Consider the following 13228-nt stretch of genomic DNA (forward strand, 5'->3'; position numbering starts at 1 on the left):
GCAAAATTTCAGGGGTACAATTTAGTGTACATATATCAAACCATCATGTCATCTTTATAGACAATTTTATTAGTCAATTATACCTCAATAAAGCTGTGGTTAGACTGAGAAGAGTCCTTGAGCCTAGGCTAGGGCTGTGGGGTTCCAAATTCTCACCGGAGTCAAGCCGCTCTGGGATTCTTAAGGACAGAATGAGTGGGGTGGGGAAGGGATGGATGGAAGGCTTAAGGGTTGCAAGGATCAAGATTAAAACGGGGCCAGATGCCTTTAAGTAGCTCCTAATCAAGGGTCAGAGTTCCATGAGTGGCCTCCCAGCCTTATGTCAAGCCTTTGACTCCTACAGGGCATCAGACCCTGTTGTTCCAGTGTGGTCTGGCCTGGGCTACCCTCAAGTTCTGTACTTGTTACATTTTGAAAACGAACAAAGAATTCTCTCTCTGTGCACGCCTGGGCTCCCTAGTTAACAAAGAGCTGTGCAAAACCAATAACAAATAGTTCTGTTTAAATGCAAGTAAATATGCGAGGCTGGGTCGGTCAGATTCCTGCCCTCCAGAGGAGGCTGGTTCCTCTGATCCATGACGACTCTCACCAGGCTGTCACTCGGGCACAAGGAGGTTGGTCTTGTGAACAGTCCAATCAGGGGCGCTGCAAAGCCCTCCCTTCTCATTCAGACCTTTGAGATCCGAGTCCTGTGTCCCTAACGGTCTCTGGGGGCTCCGCGCAGCCTTTGTCACCCTGTGATATGCACTGGTAGGCAGGACTCAGGGAGACCCAGGAAACCCAGAAATGGTGAGTGTGCGGGCGGGTGCGGAGGCCTGATGGGCTAGTTGGAATCCGCTGGAACAAGAAGTGGTGGGGACTGCCCCTCCGCGGTCACTTCTGGAGTCTGTGGTTCTGAGGCCACTTGGGGGCTCCGCTGGGACCTCGGTCCCCTCCTGTCCCTGCGTGTGGCAGCTGGGCCCAGGCCTTTCTGGGCACCTCCCCAGATTATGGGGTGACCACAGAGAGGGTCGTCGGAGGACACCTGTGACCCTCGTGGGGTGGGCGCTGTGAGGGGTCGTGGGGGGGAGGGGCCGTGGTCCCGGATTCCCCAGTCCCTGCCCGGCACAGTCCCGGATCCAGACCTTTCCAGTGTCAAGTGCCTTTCAGGTCCCCGACTCACCCAGGAAAGATTTCAAGGATGAATCCCAGTGAAAACGAAGCAGGCTTTATTCAGGCAGAGAAAAAGAAAGCGGCCAGGGCGTGGGCACCGCTGTGAAAGAAGCAAAAAGTACAAGTTGGAGGGGACGCAGGCCAACTGCAGAGTGAGTTTGCGCAGCGGCCAGGTGGTCCTGGGATTTTTATGTTTCCTGGGGTGCGGGGAGGGAGTCGTCTCCAAGCTTTGGGGCCTAAATTGCGACTCCGCCTTCTGGTTGGGAGGGACCTTGTTCCTAACGGGGTGGCGTTTGTCCCCCTGGGCTCCTCTTCTATTCGTGGTGTCAGCTTTCATTATGATGATGGTGTGATGAGCTTTGGGGTCGGTTTCTCATCGATGTTTCCTCAGTCTCGGAATGATCTGGGTCCAGCCAGTGCTTGTTGTTGACCTGCACAACCGCCACAGGGCTTTTCCTGCCCCAAACTGTTTTCTGTTTGATCATGCCCGGAGGTGGGGGCTCCTACTTCTCAGTCCACTTGTGGAAGATTTTCCCCAACTTCTTTCTGCCCCGCTTTACCTCCTACTCCCCCAGGGGGCACCAGTTTGCTCCCAAGTTTTCCAAACGTTAGGGAAGCGGGGTATCAAATCCAGGAACCTGTCCCCCACCCTTGAGGGAGGGAGCACTTCCATGCTTACAGGAGAGGGGAGGGTGTGCGGAGCTCCCGGAATTTATTTTTAAGCCTGATCGGGTGTCCCTTTCCTACTTCCCTAGGGACTGTCCCAATCCAGTGGTTCTATCTCAACCGGGGGTTATGTTTTAACTTTCTGAATGTGTGTTTCTTTGTGAACTACAGGGAAGCAGGTTATGTATCTTTTCTATTCTGATATGTGTATTTCTTTTCTTGGATTTCTTTCTCTGTTGAATATTGCAGCCCTTTGATTCTAGTGTCCATTAGCACCTGGGCGTTTAATATGTAAACTGATTGAGAGATATGCTATAAGCCAAAAAAAAAATTGTGGAACTAAATAGTATTTTTTTTATTAGGCAAGAAAGCCTCAAGATGTGAGGTGGGTCAATTTCAGTACTCAGGTGCTTTTTCCATTTTTAGGTCATGATTGATTGTGCCTGTCCCTAGAGTACTTTGACATTTAAAAGGCTACACTAGTCCTAATTTATTTTAATGACCTTGAGGGGAAATAAACTGAATTTGTATTTTTATTGATATGCAGGAAACTTCTCAAAGCTTATGTAAATCTTTGTAATTCTCAGTCCTTTTCAATTGCAAAATCCTAGTGCTTCCCTCCCCCCCATTATAGTTGACATTTTAGTTTCAGGTGTACAACAAAGGGTTTAGACATTTATATATCTTACAAAATGATCACCCCCAATAAATTTTGTACCCATCTGACAAGACATAGTTATTACAAATATTATTGACTAAATTCCTTACATTATACTTGACATCCCCACAACTGTTTTGTAACTACCAATTTGTACTTCTTAATCTCTTCTCCCGTTTTTCACTTAACCCCTCTCTCATCTGGCAACCATCAAAATGTTCTTGTATGTTAGTGAAATCATGTGGTATTTGTCTTTTTCTGTCTGACTTATTTCACTCAGCACAATATCCTCTAGGTCTATCTGTGTTGTTGCAGCTGGCAAGATGTAATTCTTTTTTTTTCTTTCTTTTTTTTAAAAAAAATATCTTTATTGATTTCAGAGAGAGGAAAGGAAAAGGAGGGAGGGAAATAGAAACACCACTGATGAGAGAGTCATTGATCGGCTGCCTCCTGCACACCCCCAACTAGGGATCGAGCCCGCAACCCAGGCATGTGCCCTGACCAGGAATCGAACCCTGATCGCCTGGATCCTAGGTTGACGCTCAACCGCTGAGCCACGCTTGGCTGGGCTGTAATTCTTTTTTTATAGCTGAGTCATATTGCATTGTATATATGCACCACTTTTTCTTTATCTGTTCATCTATTTATGGACACTTAGGTTAATTCCATATCTTGGCTATTGTAAGTAATGCTGCAGTGAGCATATGGATGCATAGCTCTTTCGAATTAGTGTTTTGGGTTTCTCCAGGTAAATACCCAGACGTGGAGTTGCTGGGTCCGTCTTTGTCACTTGTTATAGCCTTTGTTTTAAAATAAATTTTTTTCTGGTATAAGTATTGCTACCCCAGCTTTTTGTTGTTGTTTCCATTTTCATGAAATAACTTTTTCCATCACTTTGCTCAGTTTGTGTGTGTCTTTCAATCTGAAGTGAGTCTCTTGTAGACACCATAATTTAGGATCTTGTTTTGTTATGTGTTTAGCCAACTTACGTTTTTTGATTGGAGCATTTAGACCATTTGCACTTAAAGCAGTTGTTGATAGATATTAGTTAATTGCCCCTTTATTATTCATGTTTTTTATTTTTTCCTTATTCTTACAGAAGTTCCTTTATCCCTTTAACACTTACTGCTTCATCTAATTATTGATGCTCTGTATATTTCATTTTAGTTGTATTCTTCATTTCTGATGGTTCTTGTTTGTGTTTTTTATCCCCATTTTCATGCTTTCTATCTCTTTGTTGAAGTCTCACTGAGATCGTTGAGCATACTCGTAACTATTGTTTTGAACTCTGAATAAGGAGATTGCTTGTCTCCATTTTGTTTAGTTGTTTTTCTGGAGTTTTGTTCTGTTATTTCTTTCGGGATGTGTTTCTTTGTCTCCTCATTGTGACTGCCTTCCTGTGTTTGTTTCTGTGTGTTAAGTGGACCTGCTGTGTCTCCTGTTCTTGGGGAGTGGCCTTATGCAGTAGGTGTCCTGTGGGGCCCCAGTGGTGCAGTCTCCCTGGTCGCCTGAGCTGCTGGATGCTCCATGTGTGTTTCTTGTGTAGGCTGTATCCACCTGCCTGTTACAATTTAGCCTTGATTGCTGTAGGAATATCAGTGGAAAAGACTGACATTTGGGTTGATTGGTTGTGACATCAAGCCATGACTACAGTGGAGGGGCTGACCCTACAAAGCAGGGCTTGCCTTAGCCGGGCTCTGGTGTCTGGTGAGACTGCTCTTTCTGTGTGTCATTTGTGGAGGTGGCTGAGTGGTGCTCTGATATGCTCTGAAGCTGACCAAAGGGTGTTTTGGTTTTGGGCTTTGTGTGGTCTCTGAGAACATGGACCCCTTTCCAAACTCCAACTCCCCCTTCCACCCTGTGGGAATATAATAAAGGCCATCTGTAAGTGTGCTGTGGGACCTTGGGAGCCTCGCCAGCTCCTTGATCAAGGAATGGCCAAAAAGAAACTGTTCTTGGATGTGAGCCCGGATTGTAAATAGCTTGTGTTTTGATCTCACACAGCTTGATTGTGAGCACTCCAGCCTGCATGCCCTGTTTGCTTTGTTTTTTATATTCGATATAACCCTGTATTTAGAAAGCCTGTGTTGCAGAGATTTCACCGGCAGGCTACCCCCGTGCACACTTAAGTCCTAATAAAATCATGTCTTTCAGAGTCGGTCCTCCAGGTTATTTCTTTGGAATCAGAAATCAGCATGCTGAGGGCTTCTCAGTCCTCGGCTCTTTGCATAACAGGCCTCTTGGGAGCTGCCTGGGAGAGGCGAAGCTGTGAGCTGAGGCCAACTGCCACTAGTGCTGAGCTTGGGGCTGCTTAGTAAGAGGTATGGGACGTGCTGAGGCCAGATGCTGCTTTTTGAGGGTTTGTGAACCTTTGAGAGATTTTTAAGAAAGTCCACAGCATGAGCCAAGACAAGCCATTTGTATGGAAAATCCCTGGAAGTAGTTTGAGTAGGCTGGCAAGTTGGTGGGACAGAGTCTCAGGGAATCACCAGGGTAGGGGGAACAGTTAGCCAGGTTGATGGAGACTCAGATACGGCACCCACAGGGGGATGGCTCAGCAAAGGAACAATGGCTCCTTCCAGAGCTGCTGTCTGGGAGAAAGCTGCCCCTCCAGCTCTCACTCTGATGCCAGACGATTCAGTTCCTCCCCATATGGCCCTGGTACTATTTGAGCTGCTGCCTCAGCACTGGAGCTTAGAGCAGTTGAGTTCGTTAGCAAGTAATTTTGTGCAGAAACGCCTTTAAGAGAAACACCTGGGACTCTAGGAGCCCTTCATCTCACTCAGCCACAATCTGTGCTGGTTTTCACAGCCAGAAATTATGGGGACTTTTCTTGCAAGCTTTGGAACCCTCGGCTGGGGAGCCTGCTGTGGGGCTGGGGCTCCCTGCCAATAAGAGGGGACCTCTGCAGCAGTGATATTCCTCCCTAATTTTTGAACACCACACAAGAGTGTGGGACCAGTTTGTTCCACGTCTCTGCCCCTCCTACCAGTCTCAATGTGGCTTCTCCTGTATATTCTTAGTTATAGGAATCTGTTCACGTAAACTTCAGGTGGTTCTCAGCAATGGTCATTCTGCAGCTTAGTAATTTTGAAGTGGTTGTCGGAGGATGTGTGTACTGCTCTTACCTAGGCTCCCATCTTGACCGAAAGCCCCTGGTGCATTATAATATGCTACTCATTTCTGAAAATATCCCAGTGTGATATATAGTGTGGGACAATTTATACCCCTTATCCTTTTAGTTAGAAAGGGATTTATAAGTATTTCATGGTCTCTGGTTTTATATTTGTTAATGTTTAAAGTATTAAATCTTGGAGTGGTTTCCTATGTAGAAAAGTTGAAACTGATTTTTAAAAGCAAAAAATAATGTTAAGCATAGGAAAATATGATATATATAAATTTCTGTGTTTTAATTCCATTATGAATTGGAAAGTTAAAAATATTCCTAAGAAGACTCCCTGAATACTCTCAAATAACCAGGTTTGATCATTTCTTGCTCATCCTGTTAGTGTTTCTTTGTATAAAAACAAGCCAGTCAGTATCAGTGCATATTTGTCTTACCTATGTTTATTCTTATAATGAGTGGTCAGGGTCCCGATATTTGATGTTGACTGCTGACAATTTAAGCCTCACCCGTCCCTTTCCCCCTTGTCCTTACCTGTCAGGCTGATAAGAAAACCTGGAGGCTTCTGCTCTGTGAGCTGCCGCTTGCAGGGTGCCCCTCCTGTGATCCGTGCTGCCCTGTGACACAGCGCTGACTCACCGAACCTGGGTTCTGTACCCAAAGGACTCTTGAGTTGACAGTCTTGGAAATGCCTCATCCTTTGGAAGCTTAGGGTATGGGACTGGAGCCCTCCTTACGGTGGCCTTTGGTTGATGTCTTCGCTGGAACTCTACTGTGTGTTTGGAGTGATGATGTGACTGAGTCTGGGGTCGTCCCAACGTTAGAGGGGGAGTTAGGGCAGCACGAGGATAATTACACCCCATGAATGAGGTGAGCCCGTCAGATGGTCACTTCTTAAAGAGCAGTTTTTTCAGAGTGGACTGATTCCACTCTGCTAAGACCAGAGGGCTCACTAGGGCCCTTTTGTTTATTTTTGTGCTGAGTGAGTGATAAGGTTCCACAGACCTTAACCCACCCCACCCCACCCCTCCAGTTAAATTAGTTAGTTTGGCTCAGTGTAAAGGAAACTGTGTTTTTTAGAGTCACTGTTTCCTTGTTGATTTTTTGTCTGGAAGATCTATCCAGTGAAGTCAGTCGGGTGTTAAAGTCCCCTACTCTGACCGTATTGCTGCTCATCTCTCCCTTGAAGTCCTCCAGCAGTTCTGGGGTTTTTTTCCATCCTGTGTGAGTCTTGTTCTGAGGTGGGTCTCTTGCAGACAACATATATTTGAGTCATGTTTTCTTATCCATTCACCTACTCTGTCTTTTGATTGGATCATTTAATCCATTTATATTTAAGATTATTATTAATAGGCACTTACCTATTGCCATTTTATTTCTTTATGCCTATGTTTCTCTTTCTCTTTCCATTGAAACAAAGAGAGTTTTATTTCTTGCTTCCCAGTCTGTGTACCATTTATTTCTTATTCTTTTCTTATTACATGGCTAGGTCTTCTACTACGTGTTGAATGGGTTTAGTGAGAGAAAACCTTGCCCTGTTCCTAATCTTACCATAAAAGCATCTAGTTTCTCACCATTATGTATAATGTTAGCTACAGGTGTCATGTAGATATTCTTTCTCAAGAAGAAATAGCGCTCTTCTAGTACTAGTTTGTTATTAAAAATGGATATTGGATGGTATCAAGTCCTTTCTCATGTACCTTTTCCCTCCTATTAAATCTGATAGTAGTAGTTTCTATCTTCCTCTTTTCTTAGTTATCTTGACTAAATGTTTATCAATTTTATTAAATTAATTTTTTTAATAGGACCAACTTTTCATTAAAAACATGGAGAGTGTTGTTGTTTTTTCATTTTAAACTTTGAATACTTTATTACATTCTTGTATTGCTTGCATGGTTTCTGAAAAGAAGTATTATTAAATGTTAATATTTTTCTTTATAACTAAGGTGTGCTTCCCCCTCTGTCTTTTTAAAAGTCTCCATCTCTTATTGTTTTCTAGTTTGAATGTGATTTACTTGGTGTGCATTACAGAACAATAAGATATAATGTGGTCACAGTAAAAATGTATGGATAATTTCCAAGTGTTCATCATGCTATTAATTTATGAGGAAGTACGTGTGGGTAGGGAGTAAGTTTCTAATGATGAACTTCATAGAATAAATATTTGAAGATGACAGAATTATATGTGACTTTCATATAAATGGAATATAGGTGTCCAATGCTGTCAGTCTCACACATCCTACTCTACACATACTTGGGGTGTTTTAGGACTCTCTGGCCTTTGAGGATGTGGCTGTGAACTTCAGTCTGGAGGAGTGGGCCTTACTGCATCCTGCACGGAAGAAACTCTACAGAGATGTGATGCAGGAAACTTTCAGGAACCTGGAATCAGTAGGTAAGGATGATGTGTTACCATCACTTTATCAAGCAGAGAGCAAGTGTTTCTTGCTTATTGATGTTTTTCCAAGATTTGGATTGCAGAAAGGTAGGACATTAGTAAATAAACTAGTTATTGTCACAACTAAAAATGGACCTAGAACCTAATAATTTTCTCTAATTTCTAATATTTTGGAGTTTTGGTTTGTTTTTTTTTTCAGTCTGCATTGAAGGGAAAAAATGGGAAGATCATGACACTGAAGATCAGTATAAAAACAGTGGGAGAAAACTAAGGTAAGTCACACAACAAAAAGTAGTGGCTCATGTGGGAATCCTGTTAGGTTATAAAATTTAAAAAGGAGGAAACAAAAGAAATAACCTTTGCTTCAAATTTAGTTATTCTTAGAAAGTTTTTACAAAAAAGACATTCCTATATGTGACATTAAATGGTCATTATCAAAATACTATCTTCAAAACAGTTCACTTCAAAATAGTGTCAATACATTTTACATATTGACTGTTACTGTTTTGATAATAGCATGGGTGAAGTCCTCTTGCAGACCATTCCTTATATTCAACTTTAAACAATTCACACAAGGCAGAAAATGTATTAAAAGGTAGTTTAAATACTCAATTAATATAAAATTGTTAATAAAGATACCATTAATACTGTACTTCTTATTTTTTACAGAAGTCATATGGTAGAGAAACTCTGTGAAAATAAAGAGGGTAGTCAATGTGAAGACAACCTCAGTCTTATTCAAAATATGAATCTGAACAAGAAAACCACTGGAGTAAAACCACAAGAATGTAGTACATGTGGAAAAGTCTTTATACATCATTCATCCCTTAACAGGCACATCAGATGTCACACTGGACACAAAAACCATATGAGTATCACAAAAACAGAGAGAAGCCTTATAAATTTAGGAAATGTGCTAAAACCTTCAGTTATCTCCAATTTTTTGATAAACATGAAAGAAATCACAGTGTAGAGAAATCCTATGAATGTAAGGAATGTGGGAAATCCTTTAACTATTGCCAGTCTGCAAACATGAATGGACTCACAGTGGAAAGAAACCCTATCAATGTAAACAATGTGGGAAAGCCTTTAGATATCATCAAGCCTTCCAGACACATGAAAGAACTCACACAGGAGAGAGACCCTATGAATGTAAGCAATGTGGTAAAGCTCCCAGTTCTAGTTCCTATCGAAGTCATGAAAGAACTCATACTGGGGAGAAACCTTATGAATGTAAGGTATGTGGGAAAGCCTTCTCCCATAACCAAACCTTAAAAGTACTCATGAGACAGCACACTGGAGAAAAAACCTATGAATGTAAACAGTGTGGTAAAGCCTGTAGATACAAATATACTTTCCAAACACATGAAAGAACTCACACAGGAGAGAAACAGTATGAATGTAAGCAATGTGGTAAAGCCCTCAGTAGCCCTAGTTCTCTTCAAAAGCATAAAGGAATTCATACTGGAGAGAAACCTTATGAATGTAAGGAGTGTGAGAAAGCCTTTGGTGAGCTGTCATGCCTTCAAGTACACATGATCACTCACACTGGAGAAGGACCTTATAAATGTAAGAAATGTGAGAGCATTTCTTTCTCCCAGTTCATTTCGGGTACATGAAAGGACTCACACGGAGAGAAACCCAGTGAATGTAAACAATGTAGTAAAGCCTTTAGTTATTACTCTTCCTTTCAGTTTACATGAAAGAACTCATACTGGAGAGAAACCCTATAAATGCAAGTGTGGGAGAGCCTTTTCCCAAGACCAAACCTTAAAAAAAATGAGACTGCACCCTGGAGAGAAACCCCATGAATATCAACAATCTGGTAAAGCCTGCAAACATGACAGTTCCTTTGAAACACATGAAAGAGTTCATACTGGAGAGAAATCCCATGAATGTCAGGAATGTGGGAAAGCCTTCTTCCATAAACAAATGTTAAAAATACACAAGAGACTGCACACTGGAAGGAAACCCTATGAATGTGTACAGTGTGGTAAAGTCTTTATTCATTCCTCTTCCTTCCAAAAACACGAAAGAAGTCATATGAGATACCCTATGAATATAAGTAGTGTGGTAAAGCCTACAGAGATTACAGTTGCCTAGAACATGCAGAAGAACTCATATATGAGAGAAGCCTTATGAATGTAAGAGTTGCAAAAGCTTCAGATGTTATCAAAGTTTTTGAAGCCATGAAAGAAATTACAGAGGACAGAAACCCTATGGAGTAAGCAGTGTGGTAGAGCTATTTCTTATTTAGGTTTTGAAATACACAAAAGCACTCACACTGGAGAGAAATTCTATGAATACAAATATTGTGGTAAAGCCTTCATTTGTCACACAACTATTTGAAGACATGAGAGTGCACAATGGAGAGACATCATATAAATGTAAGAAATATGGAAAGACTCTAGTCATCCCAGTTCTTTCCAAAGGCATGAAAGGACTGACTGGGTAAAACTTCTTGAGTGTAAACTGTATGGGAAAGATGTCAATTGGTCCACATCTTTACATGTGTGAACTCCCACCAAAAAGAAATATAAACGTAAGTAACATGAGAAAGCTTAATAGAAATTAATTCATCTATAATGTTCCAGAAAACTTTCAACATGAGAGAGTTGTTAATAAAGTTGTAAATATACTGTGTCTATCAAGCCTCTGTTTTAAAGTACATTATTGCAGTGTGGATTTCTAACTGCTTTCAAAAGTGAATATAGAGGTGAGATAATTCGAGTTATCTCAACAATAGTACCTAAGATTAATAGGTAGTGCTTTTTTCTTAAAACAGTTAATATTTTTTCCTCTTATGTTGAAACTTGTTGGATCCATGGATAAATTGAAGTGCATTTCTAAAATGCAGTTAGGTTTAATTTTTAAATAGTGTTTTATTTGTTGTGTGTTAAGGGACCACTAAAATATGGTTCCTTAACAGTGTGGTATTTGATGGAGTTTTCCTACTAGTCTTATGACAGTTCTTGGATAGCCCTAGTTCATTATATACATTCTACTTTTCTTACTAACAAAGCTCCTTTTTAGATGACAAGTATAAGAGCCTTTTTCTATTTTCCATATGTATAAACAGTTGTAATTGTTTTTGTATGACAGGTTTATGAAAGAATATATTTTTATGTGAGTTACTATTTTTATATCTGGGCCTTTGCTTTTTCTCTTCTGATTGTTATTTGTTGAACAGACTTTGATTTAAGAAGATGGAGCTGTGATAGAGCAACAAAATCTAGAGCTGGAGACATTCCCCTGAGGGTAATGTTATTAACTATGTTTTCCCGAGCCCATGCCCTTTATGGTCCATCTTAGAATTCACCAGTAGTCTCACTTGCATAAGATTTGGGAGGGAAAGGGGAAGAAGGCATTAGTCATATTTTGGAGCAACCATACAGAGAGAGAGATACATAGGAGCTTTGGGGACACTATCTTCTAGCCCATTGTCACAATTCTTTGCACTTCCAATTCAAGACTATCCTTAAGCCCGGCCAGGCGTGGCTCAGCGGTTGAGCGTCAACCTAGGATCCAGGCAATCGGGGTTCGATTCCCGGTCAGGGCACATGCCCAGTTACGGGTTTGATCAATGACTCATCGTTGATGTTTCTATCTCTCTCTCTCCCTCTCCCTTCCTCTCTCTCAAATCAATAAAGATATATTAAAAAAAAAAAAAAAAAAGACTAGCCTCAAAACCAACAACAACTATTTGATTTCCATTTTTGAGAGATGTAGGTTTCCACCAATGTCTTCAGAAGATCCACATCAAAAACCCATCAGTGTGGATTTTTCTGAAAGCTCTCTTATGCTTACCAGGAAACTAAATCAGGTATTTGGCCTTGGGAGTATTGTCTGATTCTTCTCTTCTCTAGATTATATCCGAATAGGGTATAATTTGTATAGGAAACACCTTATGTAGTTAACAGAGCTAGTAAGTATGCTTTCCTGATTGCCCATGACATCTGCAATGGTACCATCAAAAAGAGCAACATGGGAGGAGCTGGGTCATCAGGACTTCTTATTCCTGGTTAAACTGGCAATGTATGTTTACTGATATGCGTGAAGTCCCTGGGGGTTCTCACTGCCAGCTCACAAAGGGTTCCAATTTGTGGCCTGCAATATTACCCCCAAGCTAGACAGTTATCCTATCCTTAAAAGCCTGGAAACCTGGCATTAACCTGTCTTCCTATGGATGAAAGTCCTTTCAGGCATCAGTTTCTAGTTTCATCCATATTGAGTATTCACTCTGGCAAGTAATTTTCCTCCACAATTAGCTTATCTAGAATTTCCAAAAATTCTTCAGCTGCCTTTACATCATCACTCACAGACTCACCATTCACTTTCACATTATGTGGGTAGAATATTCTGTAGGAAATGGCTGGGGACACCACAGGACATGGTCAGGGAAGCCTCTTAGGAGAGATGACAGATGCCCTCAGTATCAGAAGAGCTTCAATGAGACAGATGTGGTAGAACCAGCTGCTTCCTGCTACTGGGTGGTGGATGTTAGTGAGGCCAACTGTGTGGTTCACCCTAATGAAGAACTCTCTAACAGTGAAGTCCAACCAACACCCCACTGACTTCACTGGATAGGTCTTCCAGACAAAAAACTCAACAAGGGAACAGTGACCCTAAATGACACTCGATCAGATGGATTTAATTGACATTTACCAAACATTCCATCCCAAAGCTGCAGAATATACATTCATCTCAAGTGCACACAGGACATTCTCAAAGATAGACCACATGTTAGGACACAAAACAAGTCTCTACAAGTTCAAGAAAATTGGAATCAGATCAAGCATCTTCTCAGATCACAATGGCATGAAATTAGAAATCAACTACAATAAAACCCTAAAAAACATTCAAGACATGGAGGCTATATAGTATGTTATTAAACAATGAATGGGTTACCAAAGAGAGCAAGGAAGAAATCAAAAACTCCCTGGATGCAAATCAAAATGAACGCACAACAACCCCAAATCTATGGGGCACAATGAAAGCAGCCCTGAGAGGGAAGTTCATAGCACTATAGGCCTACTTCAAAAAACAATAAACTATCTAACCCTACAATTTAAAAACTTAGAAAGAGAACAAGAAATGCCCAGAGTAAGTAGAAGGAGAGAAAAATAAGGATCAGAGCAGAAATAAATGACATAGAGACTAAAAAATAAAAGTAAAAAATAAAAAAAATACAAAAGATCAAGGAAACCAAGAGCTGGTTCTTTGAAAATAT

The 13228-nt window shown here is 41.2% G+C and overlaps 2 protein-coding genes across 3 annotated transcripts in view; both read left to right on the forward strand.

The window, feature by feature from the left end:
• The first annotated feature begins 688 nt into the window (after positions 1 to 688).
• Positions 689 to 13228, forward strand: part of LOC308556027 (putative olfactory receptor 7A2) — a 32852-nt gene continuing 20312 nt past the window's right edge. The window contains exons 1-3 of the mRNA XM_081134985.1: positions 689 to 789; positions 7869 to 7995; positions 8198 to 8270. Coding sequence (XP_080991111.1) covers positions 787 to 789; positions 7869 to 7995; positions 8198 to 8270 — 203 coding nt within the window. The 5' untranslated portion in view covers positions 689 to 786. The remainder of the gene's footprint in view (positions 790 to 7868; positions 7996 to 8197; positions 8271 to 13228) is intronic.
• Positions 7983 to 13228, forward strand: part of LOC308556031 (olfactory receptor 7A10-like) — a 38056-nt gene continuing 32810 nt past the window's right edge. Inside the window, exons 1-2 of one of the 2 annotated variants that reach the window (XM_081134998.1) lie at positions 7983 to 7995; positions 8198 to 8270. The gene's annotated coding sequence lies outside the window, so the exon portion shown is untranslated. Of the gene's footprint in view, positions 7996 to 8197; positions 8271 to 11188; positions 11257 to 13228 lie in introns of those variants that run through there. The other variant, XM_081134999.1, reaches the window with a different exon arrangement.

This window comes from Miniopterus schreibersii (genome assembly GCF_964146895.1).
Source record: "Miniopterus schreibersii genome assembly, chromosome: 4".
Taxonomy (NCBI): Eukaryota; Metazoa; Chordata; class Mammalia; order Chiroptera; family Miniopteridae; genus Miniopterus; species Miniopterus schreibersii.